General features: G+C 40.9%; 1 protein-coding gene across 1 annotated transcript in view; it reads left to right on the forward strand.

The window, feature by feature from the left end:
* DDX10 (DEAD-box helicase 10) overlaps window positions 1–12,474 on the forward strand; it is a 293,379-nt gene extending 280,905 nt beyond the window's left edge. Inside the window, exon 18 of the mRNA XM_067750942.1 lies at window positions 10,719–12,474. Coding sequence (XP_067607043.1) covers window positions 10,719–10,896 — 178 coding nt within the window. The 3' untranslated portion in view covers window positions 10,897–12,474. The remainder of the gene's footprint in view (window positions 1–10,718) is intronic.
* Window positions 12,475–20,829: the final 8,355 nt, after the last annotated feature.

The following is a 20,829-nucleotide window of genomic DNA, read 5'->3' on the forward strand; positions in this document are numbered from 1 at the left end:
TTGTAAGCTGCAAGTTTCTTTTCTCTTGTTGCTTTTAAGATTCAGTCTTTTTCTCTGATTTTTGACAATTTTATTATAATATGTCTTGGAGGAGATCTCTTTAAGTTGAGTTTGTTTGGATACCCATGAGCTTCGTGAACTTGGGTATCCAAATCTTTACACAGATTAGGGAATTTCTCAGCTGTGATTTCTTTCAGTAAGTTTTCTTACCCCTTCTTCCTCTGGGATTCCAGTAATTCACAAGTTGTTTCCTTTGAGAATTTACCATAGATCACACAGGCTTTCCTCACTCTTTTTATTATTTTTTTTTGTTGTTCTCCCCTGACTAGATAATGTCAAAATTCCTGTCTTCTAACTCACAGATTCTTTCTTCTCTTTGATCCATTTGCTGTTGATTCTCTCTTTTGAGATTTTCATTTCATTCATTGTATTATTCAATTCCAGAGTTTCTGTTTGGTACTTTTTAATGATTTCTGTCTCTTTGTTGAATTTCTTACTCTGTTTGTGTACTGTTTTCCTGATTTTGTTGAATTTTCTTTCTGTGTTTTCTTGTACCTCGTTGAGCTTCCTTAAAACAGCTATTTTGAATTCCTTATCCAGTAAATTGTAGATCTTCATGTCTTTGTGATAGGTTTTTGGAAGATTATTGTGATCCTTTGGTGGTGTGATGTTTCCTTGATTTTTCACGTTTCAGGTTTTGTGTTGCTGTCGTCACATTTGCAGTAGCAGTCAACTTCTCTGGTCTTTATTAACTGCCTTCAGGAGAGAATACCTTTTGTCAGCCCTCCTAGGGATTCTGAGGCTTTCTCAGACTTTCTATAGATATGCCTGCTCTGTGCTTCTTGCTCCCTTTTGTGGGAGAATTCTTAAACTTGTGTACCTTCTCTTCATTCTGCAATGCACCAGGATGCATACTGATAGCTTCCCTTTCGTTTTCCCATGGGTGATACTAAAGCTGAAGCTTGTGGCCTCTCCCTGACCTGCAGGTTTGGGTCATGCTCACTAGCTATCTGCCAAAGCTCACTCTCACCACCAACATCAGGAGCACTTACAGGGATCTGGATACAGGGTGGACAGGGGTGTGGGTGAGGCCCATGGAGCCCTAGGGGTGCCCATGGCCAGTTGGAGGGATCTACATGCAGGGCGTCTCCAGCAGTTCGTAGGTAGGCTTCTTGAAGGAATTCATGGTATAGTTAGTAGGATTCATGTCCTTTTAATTACCTCTGAGAGTCCTATCTGCCACTCTTCTAGCCTCTTCCCCACTCAGTCCCCACCCCATGCAGCTCATTATTTAGTACTCTGGATAGGGTGAGAGAGAAATGGGGAGGAAGTTTTGTATAGTAGGGGAAGCCAGGCACTCACTCACTCATATGTTCTCACTTTCCCCAATAGGAAAAATCACAGGCCAAGAAGATCTTTCTTGGCCCTGAACTGTGCCACTTTGGAGGAGGGTTGATATGAATAAAGTCAAACTGTTCCATTTACTGTCTCCAGTGTGTCCAAACTCGTGTTTTTTTGCTGCATTGGTATGCTGGAACTTCTCCACAGGAGACCTGGACTTCCATAAAGGCTCACTTATGTGTGGCTGATTATATAAATATTGTTATTCCACTGCCAAGAGGGACTGCAGCGGTGGTTTGTGGGCCACTGCAGGGTTCACAGCTGGGACAGGTCTCTATACCTCTTACCCGACACATGATTGGGACAGACTCTTCCCGGGCCTCTTAGTGTAATGGTGCTAGATCCCACAGCTCCCACAAAGGCACTTTTGTCCATGGACGGATGCCGGTCTTACTTGGAGTATAGTTGCTTTACAGTGTTGTTAGTTTCTTCTGTATAACAAAGTGAATCAGCTGTACATATACATATATCCCCATATCCCCTCCCTCTTGCATCTCCCTCCCACCCTCCTTATCCCACCCCTCTAGGTGGTCACAAAGCACTGACCTGATCTCCCTGTGCTATGCAGCTGCTTCCCACTAACTATTTTACATTTGGTAGTGTATATATGTCAATGCCGCTCTCTAACTTTGTCCCAGCTTACCCTTCCCCCTCCCCGTGTCCTCAAGTCTATTCTCTAGGTCAGCGTCCTTATTCCTTTCCTCCCTCTAGGTTCATCAGAACCTTTTTTTTTTTTTAGATTTCATATATGTGTTAGCATATGGTATTTGTTTTTCTCTTTCTGACTTCCTTCACTGTGTGACAGACTCCAGGTCCATCCATCTGACTACAGATAACGCAGTTTCGTTTCTTTTTATGGCTGAGTAATATTCCATTGTATATATGTGCCACATCTTTATCCATTCATCTATCGATGGGCACTTATGTTGCTTCCATGTCCTGGCTATTGTAAATACTGCTGTAACGAAAATTGTGGTATATGACTTTCTGGATTATGGTTTTCTCAGGGTATATGCCCAGTAGTGGGATTGCTGGGTTGTATGGTAGCTCTATGTTTAGTTTTTTTTAAGAACCTCCTTAGTATTCTCCATAGTGGCTGTATCAATTTACATTCCCACCAGCAGTGCAAGAGAGTTCCCTTTTCACTACACCCTCTCCAGCATTTATTGTTTGTAGATTTTTTGATGATGGCCATTCTGACCGGTGTGAGGTGATATCACCTTGTAGTTTTGATTTGCATTTCTCTAATAATTAGTGGTGTTGAGCATCCTTTCATGTGTTTGTTGGCAATCGGTATATCTTCTTTGGAGAAATGTCTATTTAGGTCTTCTGCCCATTTTTGGATTGGGCTGTTTGCTGTTTTCATATTCAGCTGCATGAGCTGCTTTTATATTTTGGAGATTAATCCTTTGTCAGTTGGTTCGTTTGCAAATATTTTCTCCCATTCTGAAAATTGTCTTTTCGTCTTGTTTGTAGTTTCCTTTGCTGTGCAAAAGCTTTTAAGTTTCATTAGGTCCCATTTGTTTATTTTTGTTTTTATTTCCAATACTCTAGGAAGTGAGTTAAAAGGGATCTTGCTGTGATTTATGTCACCGAGAGTTCTGCCTGTGTTTTCCTCTAAGAGTTTTATAGTGTCTGGCCTTACATTTAGGTCTTTAATCCATTTGGAGCTTATTTTTGTGTATGGTGTTAGGAAGTGTTTTAATTCATTCTTTCACATGTAGTTGTCCAGTTTTCCCAGCACCATTTATTGAAGAGTCTCTGTTTTCTCCATTGTATATTCTTTCCTCCTTTATCAAAGATAAGGTGACCGTATGTGCGTGGGTTTATCTCTGGGCTTTCTATCCTGTTTCATTGACCTATATTTCTGTTTTTGTGCCAGTACCATACTGTCCTGATTACTGTAGCTTTGTAGTATAGTCTGAAGTCAGGGAGCCTGATTCATCCAACTCCATTTTTCTTTCTCAAGATTGCTTTGGCTATTCAGGATCTTCTGTGTTTCCACACAAATTGTGAAATTTTTTGTTATAGTTCTGTGAAAAATGCCATTGGTAGTTTGATAGGGATTGCGTTGAATCTGTAGATTGCTTTGGGCAGTATAGTCATTTTCACAATGTTGATTCTTCCAATCCAAGAACATGGTATATCTCTCCATCTGTTTGTATCGTCTTTAATTTCTTGCATCAGTGTCTTATAGATTTTCTGCATACATGTCTTTTGTCTCCTTAGGTAGGTTTATCCCTACATATTTTATTCTTTTTGTTGCATTGTTAAATGGGATTGTTTCCTTAATTTCTCTTTAAGATTTTTCGTCATTAGTGTATAGGAATGCAAGAGATTTCTGTGCATTAATGTTGTATCCTGCTACTTTACCAAATTCATTGATTAGCTCTAGTAGTTTTCTGGTAGCATCTTTAGGATTCTCTATGTATAGTGTCATGTCATCTGCAAACAGTGACAGTTTTACTTCTTCTTTTCTGATTTGGATTCCTTTTATTTCTTTTTCTTCTCTGCTTGCTGTGGCTAAAACTTCCAAAACTATGTTGAATAATAGTGGTGAGGGTGGACAACCTTGTCTTGTTCCTGATCTTAGAGGAAATGGTTTCAGTTTTTCACCATTGAGAACAATGTTGGCTGTGGATTTGTCATATATGGCCTTTATTATGTTGAGGTAGGTTCCCTCTATGTCCACTTTTCTGGAGAGTTTTTATCATAAATGAGCGCTGAATTTTGTCAAAAGCTTTTTCTGCATCTATTGAGATTATCATATGGTTTTTATCCTTCAGTTTTTTAATATGGTGTATCACATTGATTGATTTGCATATGTTGAAAAATCCTCGCATTCCTGGGGTAAATCCCACTTGATTCTGGTGTGTGATCCTTTTAACACATTATTGGATTCTGTTTGCTAGTATTTTGTTGCAGATTTTTGCATCTATGTTCATCAGTGACATTGGCCTGTAGTTTTTTTTTGTGACATCTTTGTCTGGTTTTGGTATCGGGGTGATGGTGGCCTCGTAGAATGAGTTTGGGAGTGTCCCTCCCTCTGCTATTTTTTGGAAGAGTTTGAGAAGGATAGGTGTTAGCTCTTCTCCAAATGTTTGATAGAATTCGCCTGTGAAGCCATCTGGTCCTGGGCTTTTGTTTGTTGGAAGATTTTTAATCACAGTTTCAATTTCAGTGCTTGTGATTGGTCTGTTTATATTTTCTATTTCTAACTGTTTCAGTCTTAGAAGGTTGTACTTTTCTAAGAATTTGTCCATTTCTTCCAGGTTGTCCAGTTTATTGGCATATAGTTGGCTTGTATTAATCTCATGATCCTTTGTATTTCTGCAGTGTCAGTTGTTACTTCTCCTTTTTCATTTCTAAATCTGTTGATTTGAGTCTTCTCCCTTTTGTTCTTGATGAGTCTGGCTAATTGTTTATCAATTTTGTTTAACTTCTCAAAGAACCAGCTTTTATTTTTATTGATCTTTACTATTATTTTCTTCATTTCTTTGTCATTTACTTCTGATCTGATCTTTATGATTTCTTTCCTCCTGCTAACTTTGAGGTTTTTTTTTTTCTTATTTCTCTTATTGCTTTAGGTGTAAGGTTAGGTTGTTTAGTTGAGATGTTTCTTGTTTCTTGTGGTAGGATTGTATTGCTATAAACTTCCCTCTTCGAACTGCTGTTTCTTCATCCCATGGGTTTTGGGTCGTCATGTTTTTATTGTCATTTGTTTCTAGGTATTTTTTATTCCCTCTTTGATTTCTTCAGTGATCTCTTGGTTATTTAGTAGCGTATTGTTTAGCCTCCATGTGTTTGCATTTTTTACAGTTTTTTTCCTGTAATTGATATCCTGTCTCATAGTGTTGTAGTCGGAAAGGATACTTGGTACGATTTCATTTTTCTTAAATTTACCAAGGCTTAATTTGTTACACAAGATATGATCTATCCTGGAGAATGCTGCATGAGCACTTGAGAAAGTGTATTCTGTTGTTTTTGGATGGAATGTCCTATTAATATCAATTAAGTCCATCTTGTCTAATGTGTCATTTAAAGCTTGTGTTTCCTTTTTTATTTTCATTTTGGATGATCTGTCCATTGGTGAAAGTGGGGTGTTAAATCCCCTCCCATTATTGTGTTACTTTTGATTTCCCCTTTACGGCTGTTAGCATTTGCCTTATGTATTGAGGTGCTCCTATGTTGGGTGCATAAATATTTACAGTTGTTATGTCTTCTTCTTGGATTGATCCCTTGATCATTGTGTAGTGTTCTTCTTTGTCTCTTGTAATAGTCCTTATTTTAAAGTCTCTTTTGTCTGATATAAGAATTGCTACTCCAGGTTTCTTTTGATTTGCATGCATGGAATATCTTTTTCCATTCTCTTACTTTCAGTCTGAATGTGTCCCTAGATCTGAAGTGTGACTCTCGTAGACAGCACATATACGGGTATTGTTTTTGTATCCATTCTGCCAGTCTATGTCTTTTGATTGGAGCTTTTAATCCATTTACATTTAAGGTCATTATCAATATGTATGTTCCTATTACCATTTTCTTAATTGATTTGGGTTTGTTTTTGTAGGTCTTTTCCTTTTCTTGTGTTTCCTGCCTAGAGAAGTTCCTTTAGCATTTGTTGTAAAGCTGGTTTGGTGGTGGTGAATTCTCTTAACTTTTTCTTGTCTCTAAATATTTTAATTTCTCCTTCAAATCTGAATGAGATTCTTGCCAGGTAGAGTAATCTTGGTTGGAGGTTTTTCCCTTTCATCACTTTAAATATGTCCTGCCACTCCCTTCTGGTTTGCAGAGTTTCTGCTGAAAGATCAGCTGCTAACCTTATGGGGATTCCCTTGTATGTTATTTGTTTCTTTTCCCTTGCTGCTTTTAATATTTTTTCTTTGTATTTAATTTTTGATAGTTTGATTAATTTGTGTCTTGGTGTGTTTTTCCTTGGATTTATCCTGTATGGGGCTCTCTGCACTTCCTGGACTTGACTATTTCCTTGTTAGGGAAGTTTTCAACTATAATCTCTTCAAATATTTTCTCACACCCTTTCTTTTTCTCTTCTTCTGGGACCCCTATAATTCGAATGTTGGTGTGTTTAATTTTCTCCCAGATGTCTCTGAGACTGTCCTCATTTCTTTTCATTCTTTTTTCTTTATTCTGCTCTGTGCTAGTTATTTCCACTATTTTATCTTCTGGGTCACTCTGTTCTTTTGCCTCAGTTATTCTGCTATTGATTCCTTCTAGAGAATTTTTAGTTTTGTTTATTGTGTTGTTCATCATTTTTTCTTTTTAGTTCTTCTAGGTCCTTGTTAAATGTTTCTTGTATTTTCTCCATTCTATTTCCAAGATTTTGGATTATCTCTACTATCATTACTCTGAATTCTTTTTCTGGTAGGCTGCCTATTTACTCTTCATTTGTTTAGTCTGGTGGGTTTTTACTTTACTCCTTCATCTGCTGTATATTTCTCTGTCTTCTCAATTTGTTTAACTTACTGTGTTTGTGTTCTCCTTTTCACAGGTTGCAGTTTTGTAGTTCATGTTGTTTTTTGGTGTCTGCCCCCAATGGGTGAGGTTGGTTCAGTGGATTGTGTAGGCTTCCTGGTGTAGGGGACTGGTGCCTGTGTTCTGGTGGATGAGTCTTGATCTTGTCTCTCTGGTGGGCAGGGCCGCATCCAGTGGTGTGTTTTAGGGTGTCTGTCAATTTAGTATGATTATAGGCAGCCTCTCTGCTAATCAATGGGGTTGTGTTCCTTTCTTATTAGTTGTTTGGCATGGGGCATCCAACTGCTGGCTGTTGGGTGAAGCTGGTCTTAGCACTGAAACGGATATCTCTGGGAGAGCTCTTGCCAATTGATATTACTCAGGCCCAGAGGTCTCTGGTGGTCCAGTGTCCTGAACTTGGCTATCCCATCTCAGAGGATCAGGCCTGACGCCAGGCTGGAGCACCAAGACCCTGTCGGCCACATGGCTCAAAAGAAAAGGGAGAAGAAAAGAAAGAAAAAAAATTTTTAAAAATAAGAAAAAATTTAAAAATTATTAACATAAAGAAAATAATAATTCAGAAAATAAAGAAGAGAGCAGCCAAACCAATAAACAAATCCACCAATGATAACAAGCTCTAAAAACTAAACTAAGATAAACATAAATATCAGAAACAAATCAGTCTCACACAGCAAACCCCAAGTCTACAGTTGCTCCTAAAGTCTACCACCTCAATTTTGGGACATTTCATTGTCTATTCAGGTATTCAGCCGATGCACGGTACATCAAGTGGATTGTGGGGATTTAATCCGCTGCTCCTGAGGCTGCATGGAGAAATTTCCCTTTCTCTTCTTTGTTCGCACAGTCCTGGGGTTCAACTTTGTTTTGGCCCCACCTCTGCATGTAGGTCACCCTCAGGTATCTCTTCCCTGCCCAGCCAGGAGGCGGTTAAAGGAGCAGCTGATTAGGGGCTGTGGCTCACTCAGGCCACAGGGAGGGACGGGTACAGTGGTCATAATTGGAATGCGGGGCGAGCCTGCGGCGACAGAGGCCAGCATGACATTGCAACAGCCTGAGGCGTGCCATGTGTTCTCCTGGGGAAGTTGTCCCTAGATCATGGGACCCTGGCAGTGGCGGGCTGCACAGGCTCCCGGTGGAGGGGTGTGGATAGTGACCTGTGCTTGGACACAGGATTGTTGGTGGCAGCAGCAGCAGCCTTAGTGCTTCATGGCTGTCTCTGGGGTCCAAGCTGATAACCACGGCTTGTGCCCATCTCTGGAGCTCATTGAGGCAGTGCTCTGAATCCCCTCTCTACACGTACCCCAAAACAATGGTCTCTTTCCTCTTAGGCAGTTCCAGACTTTTTCTCAGACTCCCTCCCAGCTAGCTGTGGCACACTAGCCTCCTTCAGGCTGTGTTCACGCAGCCAACCCCAGTCCTCTCCCTGGGGCCTGACCTCAGAAACTCAAGCCTCAGCTCCCGGCCCCACCCCCCCACCCTGGCTGGTGAGCAAACAAGCCTCTCAGGTTGGTAAGTGCTGGTTGGCACTGATCCTGTGTGCGGGAATCTCTCCGCTTTTCCCTCTCCACCCCTGTTGCTGAGCTCTCTTCCGTGGCTCCGAAGCTTCCCCCACCCCCCATTCTCCCTCCACCATCTCCACGAGTGAAGAGGCTTCTTAGCGTGTGGAAACTTTTCCTCCTTCACAGCTCCATCCCAGAAATGCTGGTCCTGTCCCTATTCTTTTGTCTCTGTTTTTTCTTTTTCCTTTTGCCGTACCCAGGTACATGGCGAGTTTCTTGCCTTTCTGGAAGTCTGAGGTCTTCTGTCAGTGTTCAGTAGGGGTTCTGTAGGAGTTGTTCCACATGTAGATGTATTTCTGATGTATTTGTGGGGAGGAAGGTGATCTCCATGTCTTACTCCTCCACCATCTTGAAGGTCCCCGCCGAGTCCTTTTCTGAAGATACCAAATTATGACCATATTCTGACTAAATGTTTACCAGATTTATTACATTATTCCCTTTTTGGGAAATGAATGTTGTCTAGATTCATAACATTTTCCCCCGTTTTAGTAAGTTACCTGTAGAATATCTAAATCATTATTTAATAATTAATTTGTTCTACCAGTTACCACTTTTTTGCTATGGAAAGTAGTATAAAATATCTTTTTAAAATTTGAACTGGTCCACAAAGCAGCAGTGCTGCTAATTCTGAAAATATTTTCCATCTACATAAATTTTCCATCTTTTTTTTTTAGTATCTGAACCAGCTATTTCCTGCACAGAATATAGTGTGCAGAGCACATTAAGAAAGGAGGCGTTAGTAAAGCCCACTAATTAGGCTGCTTCTGATGAGCTGCTCTTAGATGCACTTGAAATACAGGCAGGGCAAAAATCAGTATTAACTTGTTCCAAATAAATCATGGTACTCTAGCCCGGTGGAATTGGCACCATACTGGCCATAATCAAGCAGATTTTAGGACTCAGTACTTTTTTTTAGAGTCCTCTTTCCACTAAGAGTAACTTTGTTTACTGACTGAATTCCCATTATAGGGAACTCTTTCATGTTCATCTCTGTAGGTACATACCCACCCTTTTAAAATATGATTATTTGTAGCTTTAAATAACCTCATAGTTTGTCTTTCCTCCAGTGGTGAGAGAGAATGGCTGCTGAGTCAGAGTACTGGGCATTTCTGGGAGGTGAATGGGGAAATAGTTTACAGTTTTGCTTCAGGCTGGTCAGAACTGGATATGCTGATTAGGCACATTCACTTTGATATCCCCACTATCTTCTTAAGGCATAATAGAGTCCATTGTAACTTGAGCAATTTATTCTCTTTTGAAATACATCCTATGCTTGGAATACATTTTGCTTTCGATTGTCTGACTTTGGGGCTGAATTTAGAGTAATTCAGCTCTGGGTTTGAATTCCATGTGTATAATCTAGGTTCAGTCATTAACCTCTTTTAACCTCATTGTAGAATGAGGCTGGTGCTCACCACACCAAGAATTGTCATGAAGATAAATGTTGTAATCTATGTAAAGCATGTAGCACAGTGCCAGACCCTTGGTAAGCCCTTAATAAATAGTTGCTACTGCCATTGCTACTAGATGGATTTTTTATTTTGTTTTAAACTTGTATCCAATAATTTGGTCATTTTTGAACATGATGATGGTATGTTAAAATGCCTTGAGGATGTTTTGCTTTCTCTTCTGATTTTAATGTATCAAGTGCTTTTCTCTACCTTCAGAAATTAGTTTTATTTTTATGGTCTGTGCCTCAAGTGTGTGCCGAATACTGCAGTAGTGTTTATGTTTTCTTCAGACCATTTGTGAGTCTTAGATACAGATTTAAATGGGGCAGATTTACTTGATGTCTTAAGTAATTTGTAACTTAACATTTCAGATTCTATTTTATTCATGATCTATATATCACAACAGATATTACTGCTACCTAAATGATAACCTAACTCTATAGAGACTGTTTGATGTGACAGGACAAGCGCAGATTGGAGCCAGTCTGGAGCCAGAATGTGGGCCAACTGGTGTCCTCATATTGTGAATGATATATCCAGGGCTTCCTAGAATTACTGTGAGGGTTGGATGACACAGTGTATACAATGTACCCTGCACAGTGCCTGGTATATGATAGGCCCCCTCCCCACATCTGTTAATGGGAAGGTAGTTACTATGACACAGATAGCCTGATGTTGTTATAGCTTCTTTCCTTCTTGAATAATATCACTTTACTAAGTATCTGTTATTGGTAATTTTGTTCTATTTTAAGTGTTTGACTTCATAATAATGGATTTATTTATTTATAAAGTAAATCATTGGATTTGTTCCCACCAGTGATACCAAGAAGAAGAAGGCAATGAGGAAAAAGAACGACAGTGAAGTGGAAGACGTGGGACCCACAAGTCATGACAGAAAGAAGACCAAGTGGGAAACCTCAGAGCCTTTGGATACAGGCCTGTCTTTAGCTGAGGATGAAGAGCTGGTGTTACATCTGCTCAAAAGTCAAAGCTAAATAGTACTTGCTCTTGTCTTCTCCTTGAAACCTCTAGTCATGATTATGTGGGCAAGAAGTTGAAAAAACAGTTGGCTTTGGGGCACGTAGGTAACATGAGTCCCATGCCCAAAGGACCCATTCTTCAGACAGGAACTATCATACCTCTAAGCCCCTTTCACAGGCCATGCTTGCACCATCCCAGAGCAAACTCACAGTGATGGTGGATTATAAAATTTCCTGATCCCATTTTCCAGCCTGTGCTCTGTTAGATTTTATCCATGGGTTCCTACATCTTATCACTGGAAATGCTTCCTTTGTTTTACTGGCAAGTTCTAGAGACCTTGTTTCATTGTTGGAAATTCCTGTTTTGCTTACCATACAGAAGTTTCTCTGTAATATTAAACAAAATTGCTCAGAGAAAGAGTATGATGAGTATGATGGACCAACCCTGAGAAAAAATTAATATTTTTTAATTGCCATGATCAATAATAAACATATTTCCTATAAAATAAAATATTAATGTTTTCATTGTATCCAGAAATATGAGAGCATTCTCAAGGGAAGTTTGTTAAGATTAAAATGTTTGGCCAATTCCTGAAATAGTGAATCTTTCATATTCTTAAATTAGCCTTCCTAAAGATATCATTTAACTTACACTTGCAGACTTGGTAGCCATTTATAAATAGAAATCCTGACTCTGAAGACTTTGTGATCTAAAACCAGATCTGTTAGTGAGCACCTAGTATGCTGTAGGTCTTCTACAAGTGCCTTTTGCAGCAGGTACCACAGATCCCTGCCCAGAGCCAGCTCCTGATAATGAGTAGAATAACACAGAGCCTCTTTTGGTTATAAGTAACTGGCAAATTCTTCACAGGGAAAGAAATCTGTGCCTTGGCATGACACCACTGATTTGATCATGATTTGTCATCTTCTCCTTATTCTCTCCCTTTCCTACTTTCCACTCCATGCACAAACAAAAATAATTTTTGCTTACTGGTACAAATGATTCATGAATCCAAGGAAGGGAATATCCATAATTGCTTCCATTTCAGCCTAAGTCCATATTTGTCTCTGAAAAGTTTCTCCTACTTTCTTGCTTGGTATCCTCATGAGCAACACCAACATCTTTTAGTCCTCAAAATGAGAAACTTGACAACTCCTCAGGTTCTCCCTTTCCCCACGCTTCACTTTGATGGTTTTATTGATTCTTCTTCATAATGACTCTCTTATCTCCATTGTTTCTTCTCTGTCTTTACAGCTTCTGCTTTCAGGCAGAGTTACATTCTCATCATGACCTGCTCAGATTTCTGCAGTGATCTCCTAACTGGTCATTGTGCTTCCTGCCTCACATTTTTCTAGGCCAATCTTCCGTGTTGTCAGAATTCTCTTCATAGCACTGATCTGGCATGTTTCTTACTTCTGTTGCAGTGCTTATTATGTAATGTTGAAGACATTTGTTTATAAGCCTGTTGCCCCTGTTGTAAGACAAGTTTCTTGAGAGCATAAGGAATGTGTTTATCCCTCCTGTGTATCCCCAGAGCCAGACACAGCACCTGCCCTATAATAGGTTCAATAAAGGCTTTTTGAGTTAATGAATGGACAGTAAAACACCAAGACAGTTTTTGAAAGTGTGTGGTAGTGCATTGCTCTATTACCTCTGGTGGGAAGGATATAAAATGGTGGAAATGAGAACTGGATGAAATGGCTACAATGGGCAAGAATGACTATAATGGAGAAAACAGATGAGAAAGGAATTTGGGGTATAACAACCTGGGATGATTTTGAAATTAAGGTTGCTGGTACAGGATCTCTTGAATATTTTCAAAGGGCAAAAAGATGCAAGAGTATATAAACTAAAGGTTTGGCCTTCCCTGGTGGTGCAGTGGTTAAGAATCTGCCTGCCAATGCAGGCGACATGGGTTTGAGCCTTGGTCCAGGAAGATGCCCCATGCCGTGGAGCAACTAAGCCCAGGCGCCACAACTGCTGAAGCCCATGCACCTAGAGCCCATGCTCCGCGACAAGAGAGAGGCCACCGCGACAAGAAGCCTGTGCACTGCAACGAAGAGTAGCCCCTGCACACAGCAATGAAGACCCAACACAGCCAAAAATAATTAATTAATTTTAAAAAAACAAAACTAAAGGTTTACCACTGAATTCACTCTGTGCAGTTTTAGATTTTGTTTTTTCTAATCCAAATAAGGAATTTTTACTTATTTTTTACTCTATATATGTAAGCATTGAATAAATATACTGCAAGGCCTTTGGTTCATGAACTAGTTTGAGCTGTATTCTGTCCCTAGACCTGAATGGATCCTGACTAATACATACATTGTAAGGAACTTTAGTTTGCTGAAATTTGAAAACTGGTTAAAACATCAGAATAGTGCTGTTTGAAACCTCAGGTAACAAATATATATTTCGGTAGACTAAATTGTTACTGTTATAGCTGTGGTGTAGTTGGGGGCGCATGACCTAAATCTGACTGGCCAAGCTATTTCCTAGACTCAGAGATTGGCCCAGACGTGGGTATAATACTCAGGTAAGGACGGAAAGACTCCTTCCTTGAGAGTAAAGTACAGAATATGAAAGAAAGATTCCTTACCCATGGGGAATTCCTAAAAAGGGAGGATGTCGATCTGGGGCCTTTGGCAGCAATTTTTTCTGGTCAAATGGAGGCTGCTTCTGAGAGGTTGGAGAGAATAAGACCAACACCGTGAGGTGAGCAGAGTGGAGAGATGGAGAGAGAGCCCTGATGGCATCATTTGAACCCTTTGGCTTCAACTGTATCTGCTCCTTGTACTTCCTAATTATGGGTCAGTAAGTTTCTTTTTTGCATAAACTACTTTGAATTGTATTTTGTTCCTGGAATGAATGGATCCTGACTTAATATATACGTTGTGGGGGATTTTAGTTTGCTGATTTGAAAATGAATTAGAACATGGGAATAGTGCCGATAGAAAGCTTGGGCATTGTTGTTCAGCAGACAGCAGCTCCATCCCCTCCCTCCCTTGGAGAAGCATGGGTTTCCCACTCTGCTCACGTTGGGCTTGAGCCTGTGACTGACTTTAGCCCGTGAAGTGTGGTGGAAGTGACTGTGTGCCTGTTATAAGCAGAGGCTTTAAGGTGCTCTGATGCTTCCATCAGCCCTCTTACACTCTTGTCTTCTACCTTGAGACCAGCGTGGACTAGAGAGGATTCTGCTTCAGGCTGGGCACAAGGTGAGAAGACATGTGAAACAGACCTACAGCCTCCTCCAAGTCCTGTGGAGCAAGAAATCCACTGAGACTTGGGGTTCTTCACAGGAAAAGGTGAGAGAAGCACTTAACCAATGAGCAAAAGCATTCATTCATTCATTCATTCAATAAATGTTAATACAGCAACTACTGTATGCCAGGCCCTGTACTTAAGAGAAATAGAGCAGTCCCCTCCCCTGCTGTCATGTAGTAAAGGGAAAAAGAGAAGAAAATTCATAATTTCAGTGCATTATGAAAAGAGCAGGCAGGAAAAGGAAGACTGCTCTTTGAATGAGAAAGCTGTTGCTGGAGTACAGGAAGGATGGAGGATATGGGTAGTTTCTTGGCCTGCGACCCAAAGACCAATTCTTGCTTGATGCTTAACTGAGGCAGAGAGGCCATTCATCAGACTCACGTAAAACGATCCCTAAGATGTGTAAGTCTGAGCAGATACACTCAGCAGCAGAGTGCTTTGGAGGACTGCCCTTAAGCTTAACATGGCATTTTAGATTTGTTGGGGGTTATAAAAAATGGGTAAGTTTAATTAAATGTAGTTAATTTTGTTATCCAACATTTGAAATATCCTGAACATGAAGGTTGTCTCCGTGACTGTCAGAGTCCACCAGAGGATGCAGATGTTCCTGGGAAGTGTGGGGAAGAAGGTGGAGCTGGAGGTGGTGGTACAGGTAAAGGGGAAAGAGCCTGCAACCAAGTTTTGAAAAGCCTGTTTCATATTTTTTAAGACCATTTTTAACTAGACATGTAATCATAGTGTGATTTTCTTCCACGGCCCCTGCTGATCAGACAGGCCAGAGCAGACAGGTTTTATACCATATTACCCAGCGCCTGCTGAATCAGGAATTGGCAGCTAACCCAAAGGCTAGCCATTAGCCTGTGAGAGGCCAGTGCAAAAAGCTCTGCACAAACAGGGACAAATTGGGCAGATAATGTTCTTATTCTCTGAAACTGAAATTTAGGTAGTCAGCAACATAAGGTTATGAGACAGACCAAGAGCACATCATGGGCATAAGTGAGCTCAGATTAGAAGTCAGGCAAAGCTACAAGGGAACTAGAACTCTGGCAAAAAGATAAAGAGTAAATGGTGAGGGATCTAGTTGGTCATGGAAAGTGAAGCATGCGTGGAGAGTATTGCACTTGGTCCAGAGCTGCAAAGACCTGCAGACCCCTTGCTGGGTCTCCAAGGTCCATGCTGACCCTCTGGGCCTCGTCTCCGTAAGCCTCATATTCTCCTGGGTCCTATTCCTAGATTTCTGTTCAAGTCTCTCTCCTTCACTGCCTGGGATGTAAGACCCTATTGTCTGAGGTAGTCTGAGTGAGTCCTTGGGTTTTTTGTACCCAAAAGAGCTTCAGTAAAACTCAGAATACTCTAATGTCTGCTGCTTAGATTTAACGTGTATAGGAATCACCAGGGAATCATTTAAAAGTGCTAATCCTGAATTGGTAGGTCTGGGGTGGGGCCTGAGATTCTGAATTTCTTATAAGCTCCCAGGTGATGGTATGCTGCTGGCCCTTGGCCACATTTGAGTAGCAAGGCACTAATGGAATTCAGAGAGTTATTAAAATCATTATTTACAGATAGGGATCCTGTCAGAGTTCCAGCAGGAAACAGATGGCACACACAAATTAGGATAATTCCAAGGGGATTTAATAAAAGGATTAGTTACATAAGCCAGAGCAGGGTGTAAGGAAACCACAAAAGGTTAGTCTACCAGAGACTAGTAATAGAAGTGTTAACCACTCCTCTCCTTGAAGGGATGAGGGGAGAGAAGGGAAGGAGAGACAGCTAATATTTGACCTTCAGTTGATATATGCAGGCAGCCTGAGGTGACCACAGGGAATGAGACAAGAGAATAAACACTGTGACCTCACTCTGCGGCCAGTGGTCCCCACTGGCCCCAACCAAAGCCAGAAAGCAAGTTGCCCATAGATGTAATTGTACAGTCTCCCAGGACACAGCAAGGTGGAGAAGTGTAAGGGGCCAACAGGAGAAACTGGCCGAGACGTAGGGTGTATGTAGGTGAAATCTTTTTGTGGGGAAGAGGAGAAGCCCTCAGACTTTGTGCCTTCAACACTACTGTGTACCAGGCGTTGTTCTAAGTATAGACACATAGCAAGGATGGGCAAGAAGCAAACCAGCATATAAAACACTAAGTGTAAGAGTAAGGAGATAGAGCAAGTGAGCAACAGAGCAGAGGCTATTTTGATGAAGGCCAGCAAGAACCTCTGATGGATAGGAATCTGAAGGAACAGGACCTACTTCCCAAGTACATGTGAATGAAGAAAAGTGTCCAACCATACAGACTGGCCTCACTAGAAAATTCATTCTTGTAGTGGGCCTTCAGTGCTGTTTTCCTAGCTTTGCCCTCTCTCCTACACTCCAAGACAACTATTTCACACATTTCCCTCTCAAATCTCCAAAACCTCTTGCCCTTCTTCACTCTTGGCTGATGATCTTACTTTTGATTTTACTGAGAAATCAAAAGAATCCTTCCCTGGGACTTCCCTGGTGGTCCAGTGGTAAAGAATCCGCCTTACAGTGCAGGGGATGCAGGTTCGATCCCTGGTCAGGGAACTAAGATCCCACATGCCGCGGGGCAACTAAGCCTGTGTGCCACAACTACTGAGCTTGTGTGCCTCAACTAGAGAGCCCATGTGCTGCAAACTACAGAGCCCACGTGCTCTGGAACCTGTGTGCCACAACTAGAGAAGAGAAAACCTGCACACCACAACTAGAGAGAAGCCCGTGTGCCACAATGAAGAGCCCACGCACTACAACGAAAGATCCCGCATGCCTCAGCGAAGATCCCATGTGCCACAACTAAGACCTGATGCAGCTGAAAATAAATAAAATAAATAAATAATAAATCTTAAAAAAAAAAAAAAAGAATCCTTCCCCAAACTCCCACACCACATCCACCCTTGCACCTATGCCCACACTTCCTGCCTTCCCTATTGCCTAAGGCCAGACCCCCTGCATGCGTGATCCCATGTCCTCTGGCCCTTTGAAGGATACTGCTTCTGCAGTTGTCCCCTCTCTCTACAGTATTATCAGTTTTCCCTCCCTACTGGGTTATTCCCATCAGTGAACAAGCATGCTGTAATGTCTCCCATCTTAAAACAAAACCTTGACATTCCCGTGCCTTTCCAGGCACAACTCCATTTCATCCTTTCCTTGTGTAGGTTGAGTCCTCAGAAGAGCTGTCTCTATTACCACCTGTCTGTACTTTCTCCCTTGCCAGTCTTTCTTAAACACTTTATCGAGGTATAATTGATATGAATAAACTGCACTTGTTTAAAGTATACAATTTGCTAACTCCTGTTCTTGTTGATTACTTCTTTTCAGTCTCTTTTTCTGAGTGTTCCTCATGTTCTTTACTTCTAACCATTAGAGACCTTCTGACCTCAACCCTTGGATTTCTGTATCTACATTCACTCCGAGTGATCTCATTCAGTCTCCTAATATAACATACCATCTCTAGACTGATAACTCTGAAATTTATCTCTAGCCCAACTTCTCTTCATTCCAGACTCATGTCCAACTATACTCAACATCCTATCTGGATGTCTAGTAAACATCTCAAACTTAATATTACCCAAGATGAACTCTTAATTTTCCCCCAAATCTTTCTCTCCTGTTTTGCTTCCATTTCAGTAAATATCATATCTATTTTTTCTGTTTCTCAGGCCAAAATCCTTGAAGACCTGTTTGACTTATCTCTCTCAAATCCTAGATCCAACCCATTAGCAAATCCAGTCAGCTTTTCTTTTGACATACATCCAAAAGCTAACTTCTTATCACTATTCCCATTGTAATTTCCACTCTATTACAACACATCATTCCCAGGAATATTGCAATAAGCTCTGAACTGGTCTCCTTGTTTCTGCCCTTTCCCTCATCCAAAAGCCAAAATGATTCTTTTAAATTATAATCTGAAGGTCCTTCGAAGGACATCAAGATGAAGGAGTAGGAGGGTGTTGAGCTACCTCCCCCAATAAACACATCCAAAAAAAAAAAAAAAATCTACATGTGGAACAATCCTCACTGAAAACAAACTAGAGACTGGTAGAAACTCTCATACAACCAAGGCTGTAAAGAAAAATTCACACAGAGTTGAGCAGGAAGGGAAGAGAAGTGATCAAGTCAGGGGCTGTGCCCCTAGGAGGGGGCACAGAAGGGGGGGGGATTGCATGGGCTCAGAGATTCTACCTGTGGAGTGAGTAGTTTGAACCACATATCGGGTGCCCCAGCCCTGGGGTCCCACATTAAGAAGACAAGTCCCCTTACCTTAGCTGGTTTGAAAACCAGTGGGACTAACAGGAGGGCTGTAAGAAACCAAGACCCCACTTGTACAGAGTGTACAAATGCTTGCTTATGCCCAAAATAAGGTGAAGGAAGCAGAGTGAAACTGCAGGGCTCTGGCTGGCTTCCCCCAATCCCAGTGTGTGCCCTGGCCCATGCTGAGCATCCACTGTAGCACCTTTAGCTCTGTGCAGCTCCTGACATGGGCAAAGACTGCCGTTGCTGAGGAGAGTGCACAGTTGAGGGGGGATGGAGCCTGCTTGAACCTGGCGTGACAGCCAAACAGGATGAGGGTGGCCATTACTGGGGTTCATGGAGGCAGCAGATCAGAAGTGGCCTGGAGCTCTGACTGTTGTGCTGGGACGATCCTGGTATGTGCAGTGGCCTGAACTGGGTACCAGCTGGGGCTCATCTTGCTCCAGTGATGCTCCTCCTGGGGTGAAGTTGCTGATGCTGGGAAGAGGGGAGAGCACACACTAAGAGGGGAAGGCATCAGCTTGACCTGATCCTGAGGGCTTCCACTCCAGCACCTCAGGACCTGACCCTGCCCGTGTTAGGGTGGTGACAACCACTGAGCATAGGAGAAGCCCTGGCTCACACCTGGCTCTGGCTCTAGCCACTCCAACTCCACCCCACCTCTCACCAAGGTGATATAGCACATCCTGGGGGAAAATGTGACCCGTGCTCACTTCAGATCCACCTCTCCCATCAAAGCCACTGGGCACACATAGACTACACAGGGACCCTCCCACACAAGGACACTGCTTCAAACCAGGATAGGTAGCTGCTTCACCTAATCTCATGGAGACAGAGAAAGTTAAGCAAAATGAGAAAACAGAGAAATTTATTCTAAATGAAAGAACAAGAAAAAAAAAAAAGCCCTGAGGAAAACAACTGATGAAACAGAGATAAATAATTTACCAGATAAAGAGTTCAAAACAATAATAAGAAGAATGCTAACTGAACTAGGGAAAAGAGTAGATGAACACAGTGAGAATTCTAACAGGGAATTAGAAAATATAAAAAAGAACCAGTCAGAGCTGAAGAATACAATAGCTGAAATGAAAAACATACTAGAGGGAATTAACAGCAGACTAGGTCATACAGAAGAATGCATGAGATCTGGAAAACAGAAAATGGGAATCAATCAGAACAGCAAAGAGAAAAACAAAATAACAGTTTAAGGGACTTCTAAAACAGTATCAAATGTACTAACATTTCCATTGTAAGTGCAGCAAGAGAAAAAAGTCACATAGAAGACTGTCAGCTGATTTTTTCTGCAGAAACTTTGCAGGTCAGAAGGGCAGGGCATGATATATTTAAAGTGCTGAAAGGGAAAAACCTACAAACTAGGATACTAGCAAGATTATTATGCAGAATTGAAGGAGAGATGAATAACTTCTCAGACAAGTAAAAACAAAAAGGTTTCATCAATACTAAACCAATCCCAAAAGAAATGATAAGAGGTCTTCTCTAAATGGAAAAGAAAAGGGTACAACAAGAAGTAAGAATTTATGGAAAAGGAAAAATCCTACTAGTAAGGGCACATGTATAATAAAGGCTGTGGATCAACCATTAAATAATCCAGTGTGAAGACAAAAAGAAAAAATTTGTAAAATCAACTATAACTACAATAAAGAATTAAGGGGCAAACATGGAGGTGAAAAACATGACATCAAAAACACGGAGGGATTAAACATGTAGATCATTTAGAATGTGTTTGAACTTGAATATCAGTTTAAAACAAGTAGGTATAGTTACAGGTCAACATAGATGAAGCCAATGGTAACCACAAATCAAAAACCTACAGTAGTTAAACAAAGATTGTCATACTGAGTGAAGTAAGTCAGACAGAAAGAGAAATGTCATATGATATTGCCTATATGCAGAATCTTTAAAAAAAAGAAATGATACAAATGAACTTATTCACAAAACAGAAACAGACTCACAGACTTAGAGAATGAACTTATGGTTACCGGGGGGAAGGGAGGGGGAGGGATAATTAGGGAGTTCGGATTGACAAAAAAAATTGTAAAACACTATATTGTACACCCGTAATTTATATAACATTGTACATCAACTATGCATCAATAAAAAAGAAAGTTGATAAAAAAAAACTTGACAGAAAGGAACTAGCATACAACTAAAGAAAATCATCAAACCGCAAGAGACGAAACCAAAAGAAGAAGGAAAGAACAGAAAAGAAACATCAAAACAACCAGAAAACAAGTGACAAAATGACAATAAGTACATACCTATCAATAATCATGTTAAGTGCCAATAAACTAAATGCTACTGATTGGATTTTAAAAGATCCATCTGTGTGCTACTTACAAGAGACTCACTTCAGAACTAAAGATACACACAGACTGAAAGTGAGGAGATGGAAAAAGATA

The sequence above is a fragment of the Pseudorca crassidens genome, chromosome 9 (assembly GCF_039906515.1).
Source record: "Pseudorca crassidens isolate mPseCra1 chromosome 9, mPseCra1.hap1, whole genome shotgun sequence".
NCBI lineage: Eukaryota > Metazoa > Chordata > Mammalia > Artiodactyla > Delphinidae > Pseudorca > Pseudorca crassidens.